Raw genomic sequence first — 16,215 nt, 5'->3', positions numbered from 1 at the left:
TACTCACTATATTATGTACTCACACACACACAACCAGTCATAAGTCCCATGGGTATATTTGTAGCAATAGCCAACAAAACATTGTATGGGTCAAAATGATCAATTTTTCTTTTATGCCTAAAATCATAAGGATATTAAGTAAAGATCATGTTCCATGAAGATATTTTGTAAATTTCCTACCGTAAATATATCAAAAATCTATTTTTGTGAGTGGATATGCATTGCTAAGGACTTCATTTGGACAACTTTAAAGGCGATTTTCTCAATATTTATTTCTTTTTTTCTTTTTTTGCACCCTCGGATTCCATATTTTCAAATAATTGTATCTTGGCTAAATATTGTCCTATCCTAACAAACCATACATCAATGGAAAGCTTATTTACTCAGCTTTCATGTACAAATATAACATTTAAATTGACCCTTATGACTGGTTTTGTGATCCAGGGTCACATTGGCTTTATATATTGTAGTCAACATTTGAAGTGGATCAAAAAAGTTAATCAAAATTGTCCTAAGAAGAAGGTTTTAGGACAACTTTGATGAAAGGTTTTGATCCACTTCAAAATGTTGACTACTGTATATATATATATATATATATATATATATATATATATATATATATATATATATATATACAGTACAGTCCAAAAGTTTGGAACCACTAAGATTTTTAATGTTTTTAAAAGAAGTTTCGTCTGCTCACCAAGGCTACATTTATTTAATTAAAAATACAGTAAAAACAGTAATATTGTGAAATATTATTACAATTTAAAATAACTACTTTCTATTTGAATATATTTCACAAAGTAATTTATTCCTGTGATGGCAAAGCTGAATTTTCAGCATCATTACTCCAGTCTTCAGTGTCACATGATCCTTCAGAAATCATTCTAATATGCTGATCTGCTGCTCAAGAAACATTTAATGTGTACAATATTTTTTTTTTCAGGATTATTTGATGAAATATTCTTACTGACCCAAAACTTTTGAACGGTAGTGTATAATGCTACAGAAGCTTTGTATTTCAGATAAATGCTGTTCTTTTGAACTTTCTATTCATCAAGGAATCCTGAAAAAAAAGTACACAACTGTTTTCAACATTGAAAATAATCATAAATGTTTATTGAGCAGCAAATCAGCATATTAGAATGAATTCTGAAGGATCATGTGACACTGACGACTGGAGTAACGATGCTGAAAATTCAGCTTTGCATCACAGGAATAAATTACTTTGTCAAATATATTTAAATAGTACACAGTTATTTTAAATTGTAATAATATTTCACAATATTACTGTTTTTTACTGTATTTTTAATTAAATAAATGTAGCCTTGGTGAGCAGATGAAACTTCTTTTAAAAACATTAAAAATCTTAGTGGTTCCAAACTTTTGGACTGTACTGTATATATATATATATATATATATGCAAAAAATAAACTGCTTTATATATGATGAAAGATGAGGAAAGACTTGGGAGTGGTCCAAATAACAGTCCAACGTTTATTAATTTCCATCATCACCACAGCCAGAAAAACAAAACAAACAACAACAAAAATAAATTAAAATATACAATTATAATAATATAATTAAAGTACATGTTACTCTCTGATACTTTATAACACTAATCACTTACAAAAAGAAACTAAAACACTATTACACTGAGTTCCCATGATAAAGGCAGAGAAAATAAACATGACAATTTAAAAGCATCAGACCAATGCTTGATTTCATTGTCATTGAGTTTATCTTAGTATACAAGGCCTTTAGCCCACATTCAACATTATAAAGCGAATTCCTTTTACACAGGTATTTGAAACAATTATGGTCTATGGCTCATGAAATTAAGTTGTTTGGTATCTGCATCTATTCCTGAGTGTCTCTCCTCCTGACTAGTTCCTCACCGTCACTGGCTGTAGAATCTATTCGAGGTTGATGTCAGTCCTGGATTAAAAAACACATTACTTTAACAGTGGCTTTATTTTTATGTATAATCAGTGAAGACCATTTTTGATTGAAAACAAAAAGCACATAGAAGTTCAATATTCTGTCTCAACATTAGAAACAAGTTTACGTTGATACTTACACTTCTGCTCAATTTGAGAATGCACAAGGATGCAGTTAGAAGACAAGAAAATTGTGCTCTTTAGTATGTTTCATAGCAGTGTCACTATATAAACAGGGTATAATGTTTACTATTGGAAATTTTGAAAAAGTTATGGTCACATATACAGAACTATCCTATAACTGGGCTGTATATACCCCCCACACACTCATTTTAGATAATGAAGAACAGAAATCTCACCTGCTGGTTTGGGTGACATTAGAACCAGAGGGAGTTCAGCTGTAATATCACTGTGTACAGAAGATAAACATGACTTCAGTACTCTCACTGCTCACAAAGCTAAAACACAACACACCATGTACTGCTGAATGTATTTTCATTGTTGTTTAATACAGTTTTTTTAAAGGGATAGTTCACCCAAAAATGAAAATTATCTCATGATTTACTCACCCTCAAGCCATCTTAGGTGTATATTCTGGCCGTCTGCCGGAAGCTAGTTATTTTAAATATGGATATTTTTCTAACAAAAACCCATCACTTCACTTCAGAAGGCCTTTATTAATCCCCTGGAGCTGTGTGGATTACTTTAATGATTGATGGATGCACTTTTTTGGACTAAAATCAGGAGTGACTACATATATTAAGCTTGGAAGAGCCAGGATATTTTTCAGTATAACACTGTTTGTGTTTGTCTGAAACTTAGGATGGCTTGAGGGTGAGTAAATCATGGGATATTTTTCATTTTTGGGTGAACTATGCCTTTAAGCAGACTGTTCCTCGTAAGTAGTTGTGCTTGAGAAATATATACCATGATGGTAGAACAGAGCAGAGAAAGAAGAAGGTTAAAAACTCTCCACTATGACTCTCCACTGAGAGTCCAATAACATTGGGATGAAAGAAAAATGAAGATCCAAACCTTAATGTGAGGCTTCCCAAGAGACCTCCTCCCATTACAAGAGTAACCTTAATTTTGTAGGAGACAATGATGCCTTGTATTTGCTTATCCATGTCAGGTTGCAGACTGCAGAGAGAGAGATGTAGATGAGTCACCTTGTTTATCTGTCATTTATAATGTATGACAATGTACAAAAATACAGAGCTGTTATTTGGACTATGAACAAAATCTGTCTAATGCTTTTGTAATGCAGATTAACTGACATTGTTGAAGAAGCCAAGTTGGTATCTTCATCTTTCAGTTTGCCATCCAGTGCAAGACCACGTTTCTCTTTGTTATTGGCCAGCAGAGGAGTGACTCTGTATTCCTTCTCAAAGGTGGAGTTTGCATTAATTTGGTCCCTATTACAAAAGATCTCAATCAATTCAGATCTCAAAAACAATTAAAAACAAATTTATCAACTTATAGATGTATTTTGAGCATATGAAAGATGTACGTATAAAACTAAAACATAAAAAGATTGAAAAAAATTCTCAGACAAATTCACAAATGTGATGTGGAGGTCTTTGCACTTACCCAAATTCTTCACTCAGGACACATTTGTTGTATTTATCCGCTGAGTAAAGCAGTACATCTGTAATTTGGTCAACTGAAACACAATGAGCTAAAGTTTATTTTTCATTCTGGGAAATACATACACTTCTACTTAAAAACAATAATGTGTCATTCTTAAAGGGTTAGTTCACCCAAAAATGAAAATGATCCCATAATTCACTCAGCCTCAAGCCATCCTATGTGTATATGACTTTCTTCTTTCAACCAAACACAATCAGACTTAGGCTATATTAAAAAAATATAGGCTCTTCCAAGCTTTATAATGGGAATTAATGGTACCATTTTTTTTGAAGCCCAAAAAAGCATATCCATCCATCATAAAAGTAATCCATATCCATAATAAAGGCCTTCTGAAGTTTCTTCTGAACTAGGTCCTTCTAGTTCCAGCGAAAGAGTGACCAACCCGACATATGACATATTGACAAACTCGGATTCGAAGGATAGATAGAGCAAAACACCGGTCAAGAATTAGAAATCTAAAACGCGAATTTTTAAAGAGAAATGTTGGAGGAGCTTGATTTTGTTGCTCAGCCTTGTTTGTTTGAACTGCGAGAGGCGTCTTCTCTCACCTAAGCTTATGCTACTCTTACGTCCTATGTTGGGTCAGAGTTCACTCTTTGGCCAGAATTCGACTTGCGAATTCCGTTACTGGAAACCAGTGATTATAGTTTATAAAGTTATAAATATGGAAATTTTTCTTGCAAAAATGTATCGCTTCGTTTCAGAAGGCCTTTATTAACCGTATGGTATTAGGCGTATGGATTACTTTTATGATGGATGCACTTTTTTGGGCTTCAAAAAAAAAAAAATGGTTCCAATCACTCCCATTATTACGGAAGAGGATTAGGGCCAAGCAATAATAAAAAAATAAAACCATCTCAAGATTAAAGTTGTTAAATTTAGAGAAAAAACTCATAAAATTTCGAGAAAAAAGTCGAAATAAAATGTTGAGAATAAACTCGTTAAATTACGAGAAAAAAGTCGAGATAAAATGTTGAGAATAAACTTGTTAAATTGCGAGAAAAAACTCGTTACATTTCGAGAAAAAAGTCGAGATAAAATGTTGAGAATAAAGTCATTAAATTGCGAGAAAAAACTCGTTAAATTTTGAGAAAAAAGTCTAGATAAAATGTTGAGAATAAAGTCATTAAATTACGAGAAAAAACTCGTTAGATTATGAGAACAAATTCGTTAAATTATGAGAAAAAAAGTCGTTCAATTACGAGAAAAAATTGTTAGATTATGAGAAAAAATCGTTAAATTATGAGAACAAATTCGTTATACATAATTTAACGACTTTTTTCTCATAATTTAATGAGTTTATTCTCAACATTTTATCTCGACTTTTTTCTCGAAATTTAACGACATTTTTCTCATAATTTAATGAATTTGTTCTCGTAATTTAACAACTTGTTTCTCGTAATTTAATGACTTTATTCTCAACATTTTATCTCGACTTTTTTCTCGAAATTTAACATTTTTCTCATCATTTAACGAATTTGTTCTCGTAATTTAACAACTTGTTTCTCGTAATTTAATGACTTTATTCTCATAATTTAATGACTTTATTCTCAACATTTTATCTCGACTTTTTTCTCGAAATTTAACTAAATTTTTCTCATAATTTAACGAATTTGTTCTCGTAATTTAAACGACTTTTTTCTCGTAATTTAATGAGTTTATTCTCAACATTTTATCTCGACTTTTTTCTCGAAATTTAACGAGTTTTTTTCTCGTAATTTAACGAGTTTATTCTCAACATTCTATCTCGACTTTTTTCTCGAAATTTAACAAGTTTTTTCTCAATTGAACAACTTTAATCTCGAGATGGTTTTATTTTTTTATTATTGCTTGGCCCTAATCCTCTTCCGTACATTATAAAGCTGGGAAGAGCCAGAATATTTTTTAAATATAACTCCGATTGTGTTTGACTGAAAGAAGATAGTCATATACACCTAGGATGTCTTGAGGATGAGTAAATCATGGGATAATTTTCATTTTTGGGTGAACTAAACCTTTAAGTAGCTTAAATGGATGAAGACTGGCTGTTTTGTTTATTAATATGAATTATAAAAATACTTACTACTGATTTTGATTTTCTTCACTACTTTACTGGTTTCATTGTTCACTTTGACTTTGATAGGAATAGGATCGCCGTGATAGTACAGCTAAAAGGATGAGAAAACAAGAGACACAAAACTGCATATGATGAAAACAAATCAATTTCTTAAATTTATCTACTTAACAGGCATTTAAACACACTGTACCTCCTTCTCCATGGAGGCTTCCATGTGAATTGGTTTGTCTGCCGTGATGAACTGTTTGTTGATATCGGTTTTGGGTCCGGCTGCTAGCTCATTTGGTGCATACTGGATTTTGCGGATGATCAAACGGCAAGTGTCCCTATATTGGTAGATATACCGGAATCAGCGTGAAAATGTATTCATTTCTTTCGATAGTATCTTTATGTTAAAATAGAGCAGTACATACTTCTTTTCAACTTTCTCATCTATGTCGCCTGCTTCATGTGCAATATAGGCTTTGATTTCATAGTCAACCCCGCAAGGCTGTAAAAGTAAACATATTAAAGAGACATAGTTATCTGTTTGTGATTGCATTTGTGTGTGTGTGTGTGTGCATGTATTTCTGCTATTGTACCTTCCCAGCATCCTCTGTTGCTGGCTGAAGGGACACTGAGCATGGAAGACGTACTGGAATCTGAGACAAAACAGGAGAGACACAAATGAAGGAAATCCTTGATTGTTTTCTCAATGCTTAAGCAGATGCATAAGTGTGGATTTACATCAAAAGTGAAAGGATGTCCTTGATCTCCAGCTTTCTTCAAAAGTGCTTCCTGCATTGGTGTATTTGGGGGCTTGGTTCCCTCAAAGGGATACATCTGAATGCGCTTCATCCAGATGTCTTTCCTGAAGGAAACTCCAATCACATCCAGATCCTCTCTTCCATAGCGGAAGGCACATGCAAGCTGTACCCACACTGAAAAATAAAATGTAATAATTAGATAAAGTGTCTAAATGAATTAAATTACGGACAAAGTTTCATAATGACAATTTATTATATTAAAATCATACCTTTCCTTCCATTAAGATCTGAAGGATCAATCTTGAGCACCCCATCTGAGAGGGAAATGACAAGTTTTTAAAAAAATAGAAACATGCAGTGTTATACATATATACATTTAATTTAAAAAGAGACAACTTCTCACAATCTTGTTGAATGATATATTTTTCAGTGTAAAGTGGAACGTACCAATTGAATCAACCTTTTCCACATGGTCCACAAAGTCTCTTCTCCCCAAATAAAGGCAAAGCTGTAATAAATCATGACTGAGATGATTATCATGCTCTTGTGTCTTAAAAGACACGTACGTATGAAGCAAAGGACAATAATGGGAGGTGCAAGCAGTATAAAGGGAACCTTACCGAACCATTGCCACTAGTCTTCTTATAAACCCTGTAGAAACAACATACAGTCTTTATATTATAAGCATTGATGGAAGCTCAATTTAGTCTTTTAAAGGGGATGTGTGTAATTTCTAATGTAAAAAGAAACATTGTTTTTGGCTGAGACACAGCAACATCTATGTTTGTCTCAAAAGATGCAGCTCAGCCAATGGCGTGAGTTTTGGCGTGAGTCTGACCAATGGCAGACGGGAGTGTTTGAGATACCTGTTTGATAACAATCAATATTTTTGCAATTTTGGCTCTGATTCCAGTGTTGGCACAAAAATGACACATTTCACCTTTAAATGTATATAATAATAATAATGGTAATAATTATCAACACGCAAATTTCAATATGTGGTCTCAGTGGTGCGATAGTTTGAAAAGTAGTCTTCAATCTAAATTCAAGGCAATTCTTTTGTTTGTGTGTGTTACTACTCAAACCAGCCTGTCCCGCTGTCACGTTAAAGGTGCTAAAGAGGATGTTTTGTTTTATACATTTTTGCAATATTACTTGAAACTGTCTTTACTAACTGATAAAAGACTATTTATTAGGTGCACTGAAAGGAATAATATTAATATACATCATCTGTGCACGAGGTAGGGCCTTAAAAACATCAGCCAATCGTTTACGCGATCATCGCGTAAACGTTTGGCCCTCTGGCTTGTCAATCACTGCCGTGACGTTCCTTGTGAGAGACGTGCGCGGCTGCGCGCTCCAGTAACTTTCCACACTCCACAGGCGCCGCATGCAATGTTTTTGTCAGGAGACAGGAATAACAACTGCAGATTATGAGTTACCTGCGGTGAGTCCGACATAATCAATCCACTAACAAGACACAGCGAATGCCGGTGGTAAACACTCGTGTTCCAATACTCGTGCACGAGTTTTGGGAGGCGTTCCCTCGAAACGAGCTGTGAAGGAGGGGGGGTTGTTCTTACGCATGTGCTCATTTCAAAAACTCACTAACAGTCTTTGGTTTCACAGTCGACGAAAAGATCCTCTTTAGCACCTTTAAGTTCACAGTTTATGTCAAGTTTAGGCTTACAACCAGGGTTAGGTGCTCCTACATCAGTGTCATTTTATTGCTGAAATGAATGTGTTCTGCTTGGTCTCTTAAAAAAAACCTTCACTCCATTTTAAACAAATATCAATATTTGTACGATATGACTTGTTAGTCTGCATGAGGTGATTAGTCATCTGCATATGCTAAGCTTTGCACTGTTACTTTTAAACTCTTGTGGTAATCCTGTCAATCCATTTTAAAAGGGATTTCTTATAATCTGGTAATCCGCCAGGATTGAAGACCAGAAAGACTTCTACAGATTTAATACTACCAGTAAACAGGGTGTAGGAGTATTACACGAATGCTGCTTAATCTAGAGAGGTGTCATAAACATGAATAAAATATTGAACAGTCTGTAGGATATGGAGAAATTATGATCTTAAATGCTTTTCAATTGTGTGTATGATGTTTTAAATGTCTTTATGCCTCATATTTAAAGTATTTGTAAAATGTTAATATGCACAAACTTACTTTGCCATGGCTATGGAAAGTCAGTTGATGCTTTCTGAAATGAGAAGTGAAATGGTTAGTGTGTAAAATGTGCCAGCAGGGGGCAGTCGTTTGGTTTAGCAACATTTAAAAGAACTAACATCCTGCCCTGAATTGAGTACAGTGTTTGGAAAACCATTCATGTTTATATGTTGTCCTGCTGAGATTTCAATCCACTAGGGCTAATCAGGGAAGAGGAGATTAGCATAACGATAGACTGCTTCATAATCCTCCACAGAAGCCACACTCAGGATTAGCTCTTATCTGTTTTTAATGCGTTTCAGTGTGAATGAAGCCAACTATTTCAAACCTGGGAAGAGCCAGCAAAACATCCGTGATATATTTTTAAGGTATTGCAATGAAAATTAAATCACTATTTAAAATGTGGGACTGTAGGGCCCTTGGAAATATTTGAATATCAATATTTTAAATAATATAAAAACCTAAGCAGGAGCAGCTCAGCTGTCATGCTCTTGTTTAAAAGTCAGACTATATTTCTAATGTGTGCATGTTGAGTTAAATTGATTTGTTTGTGTGGTACCATAGTAATAGGCCTAATATAAAATGAATATTAATCTTTTTGTCATACATTCTAGAGAAATTAAACACAATGAACGTAACAATCGCAGTCTTAAGTGCAATCAAGAAGCAAATTCATGTCAGATTTATACGATTCGTATCATTCTCATGATCAGTTGTAGATATTCTTGATATAGACGACTTTGTTTCATCAGGTTATGCCAGTTAGCATCAGGATTAGGTGCAGGAATAACTGGAAAGCAAACCACTGACCATAAAAACAACCAATGCTCCTCAGGTCTACATGTTACCATCATATCAATCTTTCTAAAGCAAGAATTAGACAAAAAGTGCACATATCCAGCAGACAAAAAACTCAACCACAATCTCATATAAACTGAATCCAGCTATCTTATGCTTTGTCACTTGCACCTCAAAGTCTTTATGTGCATTTTATTAGTGACAGTCCAGATCTTCTTACCTGTGTCCAAGTTCCTGAGGGTGTCCTCTGCTTTGTTCTTGATTGTTGCACGTTTGCTAGTGTGTTTCCCAGATCGTCTTATCCGCCTTTATAGTGCAAACTCTCCTCCCTCTCTTTGGCTTACACAGCCCACGTTATAAAATGCTCATTTTGCTCCTAATCCTATTAGTTCATTAGTCCTCATCTTTTTCTGGTAACAATGTATATAAAAATAAACACAGAATTGGACTTATGGATTAGCTACAGTATGAATGCGAGTGTCAGCCTCAGGGTCATTTGGTTGGACGACAGAAATTTAATAATACGGTTCTATCTCTCATCATAGAGCTCCACCTATGACATAGCATGTGTCTATTTAGGGCATGTACTCACTGTGGCCTCAGTTTCCAAGTCATGAAGCCAGAATAACAATAACAACTGCTCCTACAGCGCTCCTATAGCTTCATAACATACAGTAATTTCATTTTTAGAAGATGAGCATGAACAGGCATCAAAGTACACTCAGCTTTAAAACTTCTGCTTTAAACCTTTAAATGGTTCTCTTGGCATTGGTCCTCTAGGGTTTTGAGAGAATGAGGTGGGTGTGAGACTATTTTAGAACATCGGCTTCTTCAAAAGCAGTTAGAGGGACATTGTCATTGTACCCTCAGGGGGATTTGTAGCTGCGGCATATACAAACAGCTGACTGTCTGTTACTACAGTATTTGACCTAAGCCAACCAATACACTACACTCAACAATTCTTTGAGATAATAATCTGAAATTGACAGTGAGAAACGCATTTGATATTTGACAACTGTAATTGTTTTTAGATGGCTTACCAAATAGCAAAGATCAGAAATGTCAAAATGCAACTGCAAAAATGCTCTCTTATAAACAAAAAAACCACAGCACTACACAATCAGTAGTTTTTCACTCCAAAAAATAATTCAATAAATAAAAATATACAATATATATAAAATATAAAAATATAATATTCATCTACTATTTCTTCCATGCCACTAGGTGGCGCTATAGTTGTTTTAAACGGTGTACCTAAAACACAGCTGAAAATATCTGTCACTATGGTCCCAACTCTTTCCCAAAGGCTTCATTGTTTTGTAATTAAAGTGATGAACAGAAACCCATTTGTGAACATATTGTTATTTATGGAAATAGTGACTGATATAATCCTTTTTCTGAGGATGAAAAAAAAGAATCAGACTACCACACCTCACACCTGCTGTAACAGATGGTCTAAAGTTGGCAGGGTGGCATGTCAAGGTGTTTTTGATTACCATTTTTTTTTTTAAATAGCTTTTAGAACTAGCTTTGCACACCTAGTTTGTGGAATATTTGTCCATTCTTCCTTGCAGAATTGCTCAAGTTCAGTCAAATTCTGTTGTGAGCAGCAATTGACCGCTCTCTTCAAGTCCATCCACAGATTTTCTATGGGATTTAAGTCAGGGCTCTGACTTGGCCACTCATGGACACACCTTTCTATCCATAAGCCATTGAATTGTTCTTTTGGCAGTATGTTTAGGATCATTGTTGTATTGGAAAGTGAATGACCTGCCCATCTTTAATTTGGATACACATGGCAGGATCCATTTTCCCTTCAATCCAGACCAATTGTCTAGTCTGCGTTGAAGAGAAACACCTCCACAACAATGCTGCCACAGCATTCTTCACAGTAGGTATGGTGTGAGTTCAAACGCTTAGAGTTCAGTTCAAAAAGGTCAGTTTTGGTCTCATCAGACCATAACACCTTTTGCCCGATGGCATCAGAGACTTCAAGGTGTGTTTTGTCTGGCGCTTTTTCAGGAAAGGCTTCTTTCTTGCCATACAAGCCAGCTTTGTGTAAAGCTTGTGAGATGTGTGTCACATGCACAGACTGACCAGTCCCAGCCATAAAGCCTTCTAAGTCCTTCAGAGTGACCTTTGGCCTTTTGGTAGCTTCTCTGATCAATGTCCTCCCCTGGTTCGGTCATCCAGTTTGGATGGACGGCCTGATCTAGTCAATGTGTGATACTCTGAACAGAACTCAGAAGGATAGCTAAAGCCTTTGATATGTTTTTGTAGCCTTCTCCTAACTTGTGCTTTTTTACAACTTTATCCCAGATGCCTTTTGAAAGCACTTTCCCAACCATGGTGAATTCTTTGCAGTACCATGCACTACAAACAGTGGAATCTTCAAGAAACAGTTGGTTTTATTCTGAAGTAATCAAAATCACTACAGTTGATGTCAGGTGGGGCAATTAGCCTGGTGTTTCTGGAAGTTGATTGGTTGCACCTGAGCAAGTTTATAATTGTATAGGCCTAAGGGTATGCTTATACGACAATGATGTACTAAAAATGGAAAAGTTTTTTCTTAGTACAAATGACAACGTTATCAAAACTGTCCCTGTTCACACAGATCCGTGAAAATGACTAAAAACGTTGTATTACGTATACCAGACAAGTAGTTAGCGATGTTACTTTTAAAGTAAGACTACGCACCTGCGCATTAGCATTCTTTTACTGAGCACTCGCCTCGCGTATGCCTATCCAGATTATTTTTACAGTTTACTGCACTTTGATATTCTTCTCGTTATTTCCCTATAGCGGCTAATAAATCGGAAGTCTTCCACATTCACAGAAAACACCTTATTTCCACATTGAAAAATAAGGTGGATAGACAAAACACGTAATAGGCATGTGCATGACGTCACTGTTTTCACAGATTCACATTTTTTTGCACTTTACACTGAGATGATATCGGTATCGTTTTCAAAAACTTCAACTTTGAAACCCGTTTTCAAAAGTTTGCATTTTCAGGCCACCAAAACGCTGTTGTCATGTAAATGAACGGCCAAAACGCATACAAATTTTTTTCCATTTTTTGTTGAAAACGGTGTCGTGTAAACAGCCTCTAAGGGGCTCATATGATCACTTTACCAAACCAGGTATTTCACTAATTAATTTTTAATAATCCTCCAGAATGTTTTAAAATGTTATTTTCACTTTGATGATGAGGGTTATAATGTGTACATACAGCTCAAAAAAAAAGGGTGTCATGTGACAAAAGGAATCAGAGCCAACCCTAATAGACACTGTTCTGCACATGAGAGAAAAAAAAGAAAGAAAACAAAGAAACAAAAAAAAAAAAACAGATGCTGACTTTGATTGTTTTTGTGTTCAACAGGGCATCAGTTAGTGTGATCTCCTTAAACACAGCTGCTCGTGTCGCTAACCCTGCTGGCCTGAACAGGCAGATCTTGACTGAGAGGTCACAAGCACCAAACACTTCCCATTCACTACTACACTTTCCAAAACATTTGTTTCACATCAGTATAAGCAAATTAGGTTCTGAAACACTTCAAGTATAAGCTGTTTTTAATAGACTTACTGACTATACCTCAACTGGATATATATATATATTTTTCAAAATTCAGTATGATGTTACTTTCAAAACCATTTCAGAAAGACTTTACATAGGAAAAGGGTGCATATATTACTTTTTAGTTTATTTTTTGTAAAATGATAATTGTTTACTGGGGCTTTCATATGTTTTTTTGGTACAGACTAATTTATATTCAAAACAGGTGGTCTATGACAACACATGACTTTGCTATCTCCAAGCCACAAATATTTTAAGGTTCACATCTCAACCAAATTTCCTAACCAAATTCAGTTTGCAACTAAGAACTATAAACATCTTGGTTTCATTTCCTGTAGTCACAAACACTCACTCCTCATATGACTAATATAACTTATCTGAGGACTACAGACATGCAGCCTGTTATTTAAAACTCAAGAAGAAATCATGTTTGATTTGAGAAAATTTTATTTTAGCGGGTGGGTTTTTTAAGTAAAAAAGAACAAACTGGTTTATCTTTAAAGGACCGCTTGTTAATGCTCATGTGCTTGGCTTGTACACATAATCCTCTTTCCTAATGTCTTAGACTTTTTCTTATCTCCTCACAGTGTAAGACAGAGAAAAGACACAAACACTGTTTTAGATACCCGAAACTAGAAAACTGTCTCTTGAGTTTCTCTCAAAATAATACTCACTACTCACTTTTTAAAACTCAGGTTCAAACTAGACTACTAGGCTTACTGTATATTGTACCACTATTTTCATTAGGGTTTTCAAATTAAACAGCAATTTAAATAGCCATAAATTTCTATTTAAACACCAGGGATCTATCTTTAGAGAGAGCAAATCCTCTTCCATCACCTGTTTGTTTCTCATAATACTTTGGAATAAGCACGTAATGCTCTTTGCTAGTCTGATCTTTGCTAGTCTTAATGGCTCACACTGAATTAGCAGCCAATGCAGTGAAAAATTAATGTGATTAAAATTAAGCTCGAGCTTTGCTTGTGCTAGGATTGGGGAGTTTTAGTGTGCGGTTTGGGTCATGATCCATCTAAATAATGCAAGTTTGCCAAGAAAAACTCTGGAAACAGTTCTTTGCCCGTGTTCGGTGTTAACAAAGGCCAGTTTTCCCTCAGGTGAACTTTCCCTCAAGAAACAGTTTCAGTGATTTTAGAAAAGCTGGACGCTAAGAGCATGTCTTAGATGGCTTAGCCTCAGTTAGAGATGGACAGTAATCCATTGTGTGTTTTGTAAACATGACCCAGGGGGTAATTGGATGGAATGTAACTTCAGAAAAGAACACAGAAAACCGACAGGTCCAACTACATGACCCTCAGTTATATATGTCCATGATCAAATATCTAATGTATTTTGAATCACAGACAGATATTAATATAGGTGTACACTAAAAACATGACTTCTTCATAAGTTTTTAATTAGTCTTTTTTATTTTAAAATATAAAAAAATTCTTCAAACAAGATCATTTTACTTGAGAAGCAACATAAGATATTAAAACTTGTTTTCAGACAATGTATCTTTAATACAAGCATACTTAGTTTTACTGTATTGGCAGATTTATTCACTTAAGTATAAGCAAGTAAAAAAGTGAAAAAAAATCTGCTGGTGCAGCAAGACTTTTTGTTGGTAGTCAGTGAAAACAAGTCTTTAAGTTTTATGTAAAGTAAGTTTATTTAGCTTTAATAGTTTTTTTGATATTTTAACAGGAAAAATCAGATAAAAGTACTCATTAAGAATTTTTTTTTTTGCCTCGTGAATGGGGCCTATACGCACTGACATAGGGGATGCAAAATATTCACAGTGAAGTTAACATGATTTCAAAATGACCCGGTTTACTTTCTTGCACATTCAAATGCACTTTCCACAGTTGTCTTACTATAAACTGTTCATCAGCGCACGTTATTTCAAAGTGAAAAAAAGTTTGTTTTTGTATTTGCTGTGGAAAAATGTCTTCTCTTTCTTGCAAATGAAACTCAAGAGGAACAGCAGCACATTTGTTTGTGTAATATAACATATATGTATGCATAAATGTGTGCTTGTTAGTGCTGTCAATATGTATCGATGATCAATATCGATATCATTGTTCGATATGTATCTGTCATGATCATGAGTTGGAGTGCCCTGTTTAGCCACCAGAGGGCACTCCAACATGGACTATTGTTCACCTTAGACTACATTACCAATAATTCACCTCCTGGACTCATTACCTCTTCATTGCACCCAGCTGTCTTGTGTTATGTTCATTAGTGTCTGTCTGTTTATACTTGGGTTGCCTTTGCTTTTGTTATCGTGGTTTCATTTCATGTCACCGGCTTTTGTTTCTGTTTCATTGTTTATTATGGACTGTAATCTGGATTTTGACCCTTGCCTGTCTGACTACGAGCTTGGATTACTCCATAAAGATTGCACTTGGATCTCACCTTTTGTCTCTGTGCCAATCCGTGACAGTATCGATACTCGAATATCTGAACCAATTCCAGTACTCATTTTCTGCAGTATCAATACACTGTGCATTCTTGCTCTTTCTTTTCTTAGACAGTTTGACACACACCCGCCTCCTCTCTTCGCTCGTCTCATTCACTCTGGCTAAATAGTGTTGTTACAGGGCACGAATTTTGGCATGTGGTTGCGGGTACTGTGCATAATTTTACTCATTCCTGCAGGTTTTGCAGTCACACCAAATGTATATAAGTGTATAATGTATGTAAGTGGTGCGCACATAAAGCCGCCTCTCAAACAGCTTGCGAGTACCAAACTGAGTTCTTTTTCTTAGCTTATTGCAATTAAATGGTCAAATCCACACAAGGTCAAAATGCACGTCCTGGCGAGTATTCAGGTAAACAGTTGACAGTTGAGAAAGGAATCGCATGTTGTGTAACAGTATATTGGATCTGTACATAAACTCTTAAAGTGACAGCAGCCTAATATTCCTGCTGCTGTCTGTTGTGTTAATCAAAGAACAAAAGAGCTTTTGACTGAATAACTTTTGTAACTTTAATTGTAAGCATTAATCTGTATTTAATTTTTACAATGAAGTATAACAAGTGTTATTTTGCATTTTATTACTTTAATTTCTGTAGTATTTCTTACACAAATACCACTGTTAGACCCACCTGAAAAACTTAAAAGCCATGTTTATGTAATTTGTCTCTTTATTATATGTGTGTGTATTTTGAACAACAGTGTATGGGCGGTGTCCGATTCTGGATCGTAGTGGTGGGCCGCCTGGACCATGCCAGGGTTCATTTTTTTTGTCCCAGTCCAGCCC

At 35.1% G+C, this 16,215-nt stretch overlaps 1 protein-coding gene across 5 annotated transcripts in view; it reads right to left on the bottom strand.

Annotated features, from left to right (window-relative positions):
• Nucleotides 1–1,475: 1,475 nt before the first annotated feature.
• Nucleotides 1,476–16,215, bottom strand: part of arr3b (arrestin 3b, retinal (X-arrestin)) — a 39,558-nt gene continuing 24,818 nt past the window's right edge. For 3 of the 5 annotated variants that reach the window (XM_048175674.1, XM_048175675.1, XM_048175676.1), the window contains 14 exons: nucleotides 8,575–8,608; nucleotides 7,016–7,046; nucleotides 6,843–6,903; nucleotides 6,665–6,709; nucleotides 6,376–6,569; nucleotides 6,231–6,290; nucleotides 6,063–6,139; nucleotides 5,840–5,975; nucleotides 5,656–5,740; nucleotides 3,534–3,606; nucleotides 3,221–3,358; nucleotides 2,979–3,083; nucleotides 2,303–2,352; nucleotides 1,476–1,941 (listed from right to left, as the gene is read on the bottom strand). In XM_048175674.1, the coding sequence (XP_048031631.1) occupies nucleotides 1,904–1,941; nucleotides 2,303–2,352; nucleotides 2,979–3,083; nucleotides 3,221–3,358; nucleotides 3,534–3,606; nucleotides 5,656–5,740; nucleotides 5,840–5,975; nucleotides 6,063–6,139; nucleotides 6,231–6,290; nucleotides 6,376–6,569; nucleotides 6,665–6,709; nucleotides 6,843–6,903; nucleotides 7,016–7,046; nucleotides 8,575–8,582 (1,101 nt within the window). In that variant the 5' untranslated portion in view covers nucleotides 8,583–8,608 and the 3' untranslated portion in view covers nucleotides 1,476–1,903. Of the gene's footprint in view, nucleotides 1,942–2,083; nucleotides 2,088–2,302; nucleotides 2,353–2,978; nucleotides 3,084–3,220; nucleotides 3,359–3,533; nucleotides 3,607–5,655; nucleotides 5,741–5,839; nucleotides 5,976–6,062; nucleotides 6,140–6,230; nucleotides 6,291–6,375; nucleotides 6,570–6,664; nucleotides 6,710–6,842; nucleotides 6,904–7,015; nucleotides 7,047–8,574; nucleotides 8,609–9,592; nucleotides 9,972–16,215 lie in introns of those variants that run through there. The other 2 variants (XM_048175677.1, XM_048175673.1) reach the window with 2 other exon arrangements.

Source organism: Megalobrama amblycephala, linkage group LG23, assembly GCF_018812025.1.
Source record: "Megalobrama amblycephala isolate DHTTF-2021 linkage group LG23, ASM1881202v1, whole genome shotgun sequence".
Classification (NCBI taxonomy): Eukaryota; Metazoa; Chordata; class Actinopteri; order Cypriniformes; family Xenocyprididae; genus Megalobrama; species Megalobrama amblycephala.
The sequence above is the reverse complement of the archived record's forward strand: the minus strand, read 5'-3'. Positions and strand labels throughout refer to the sequence as shown.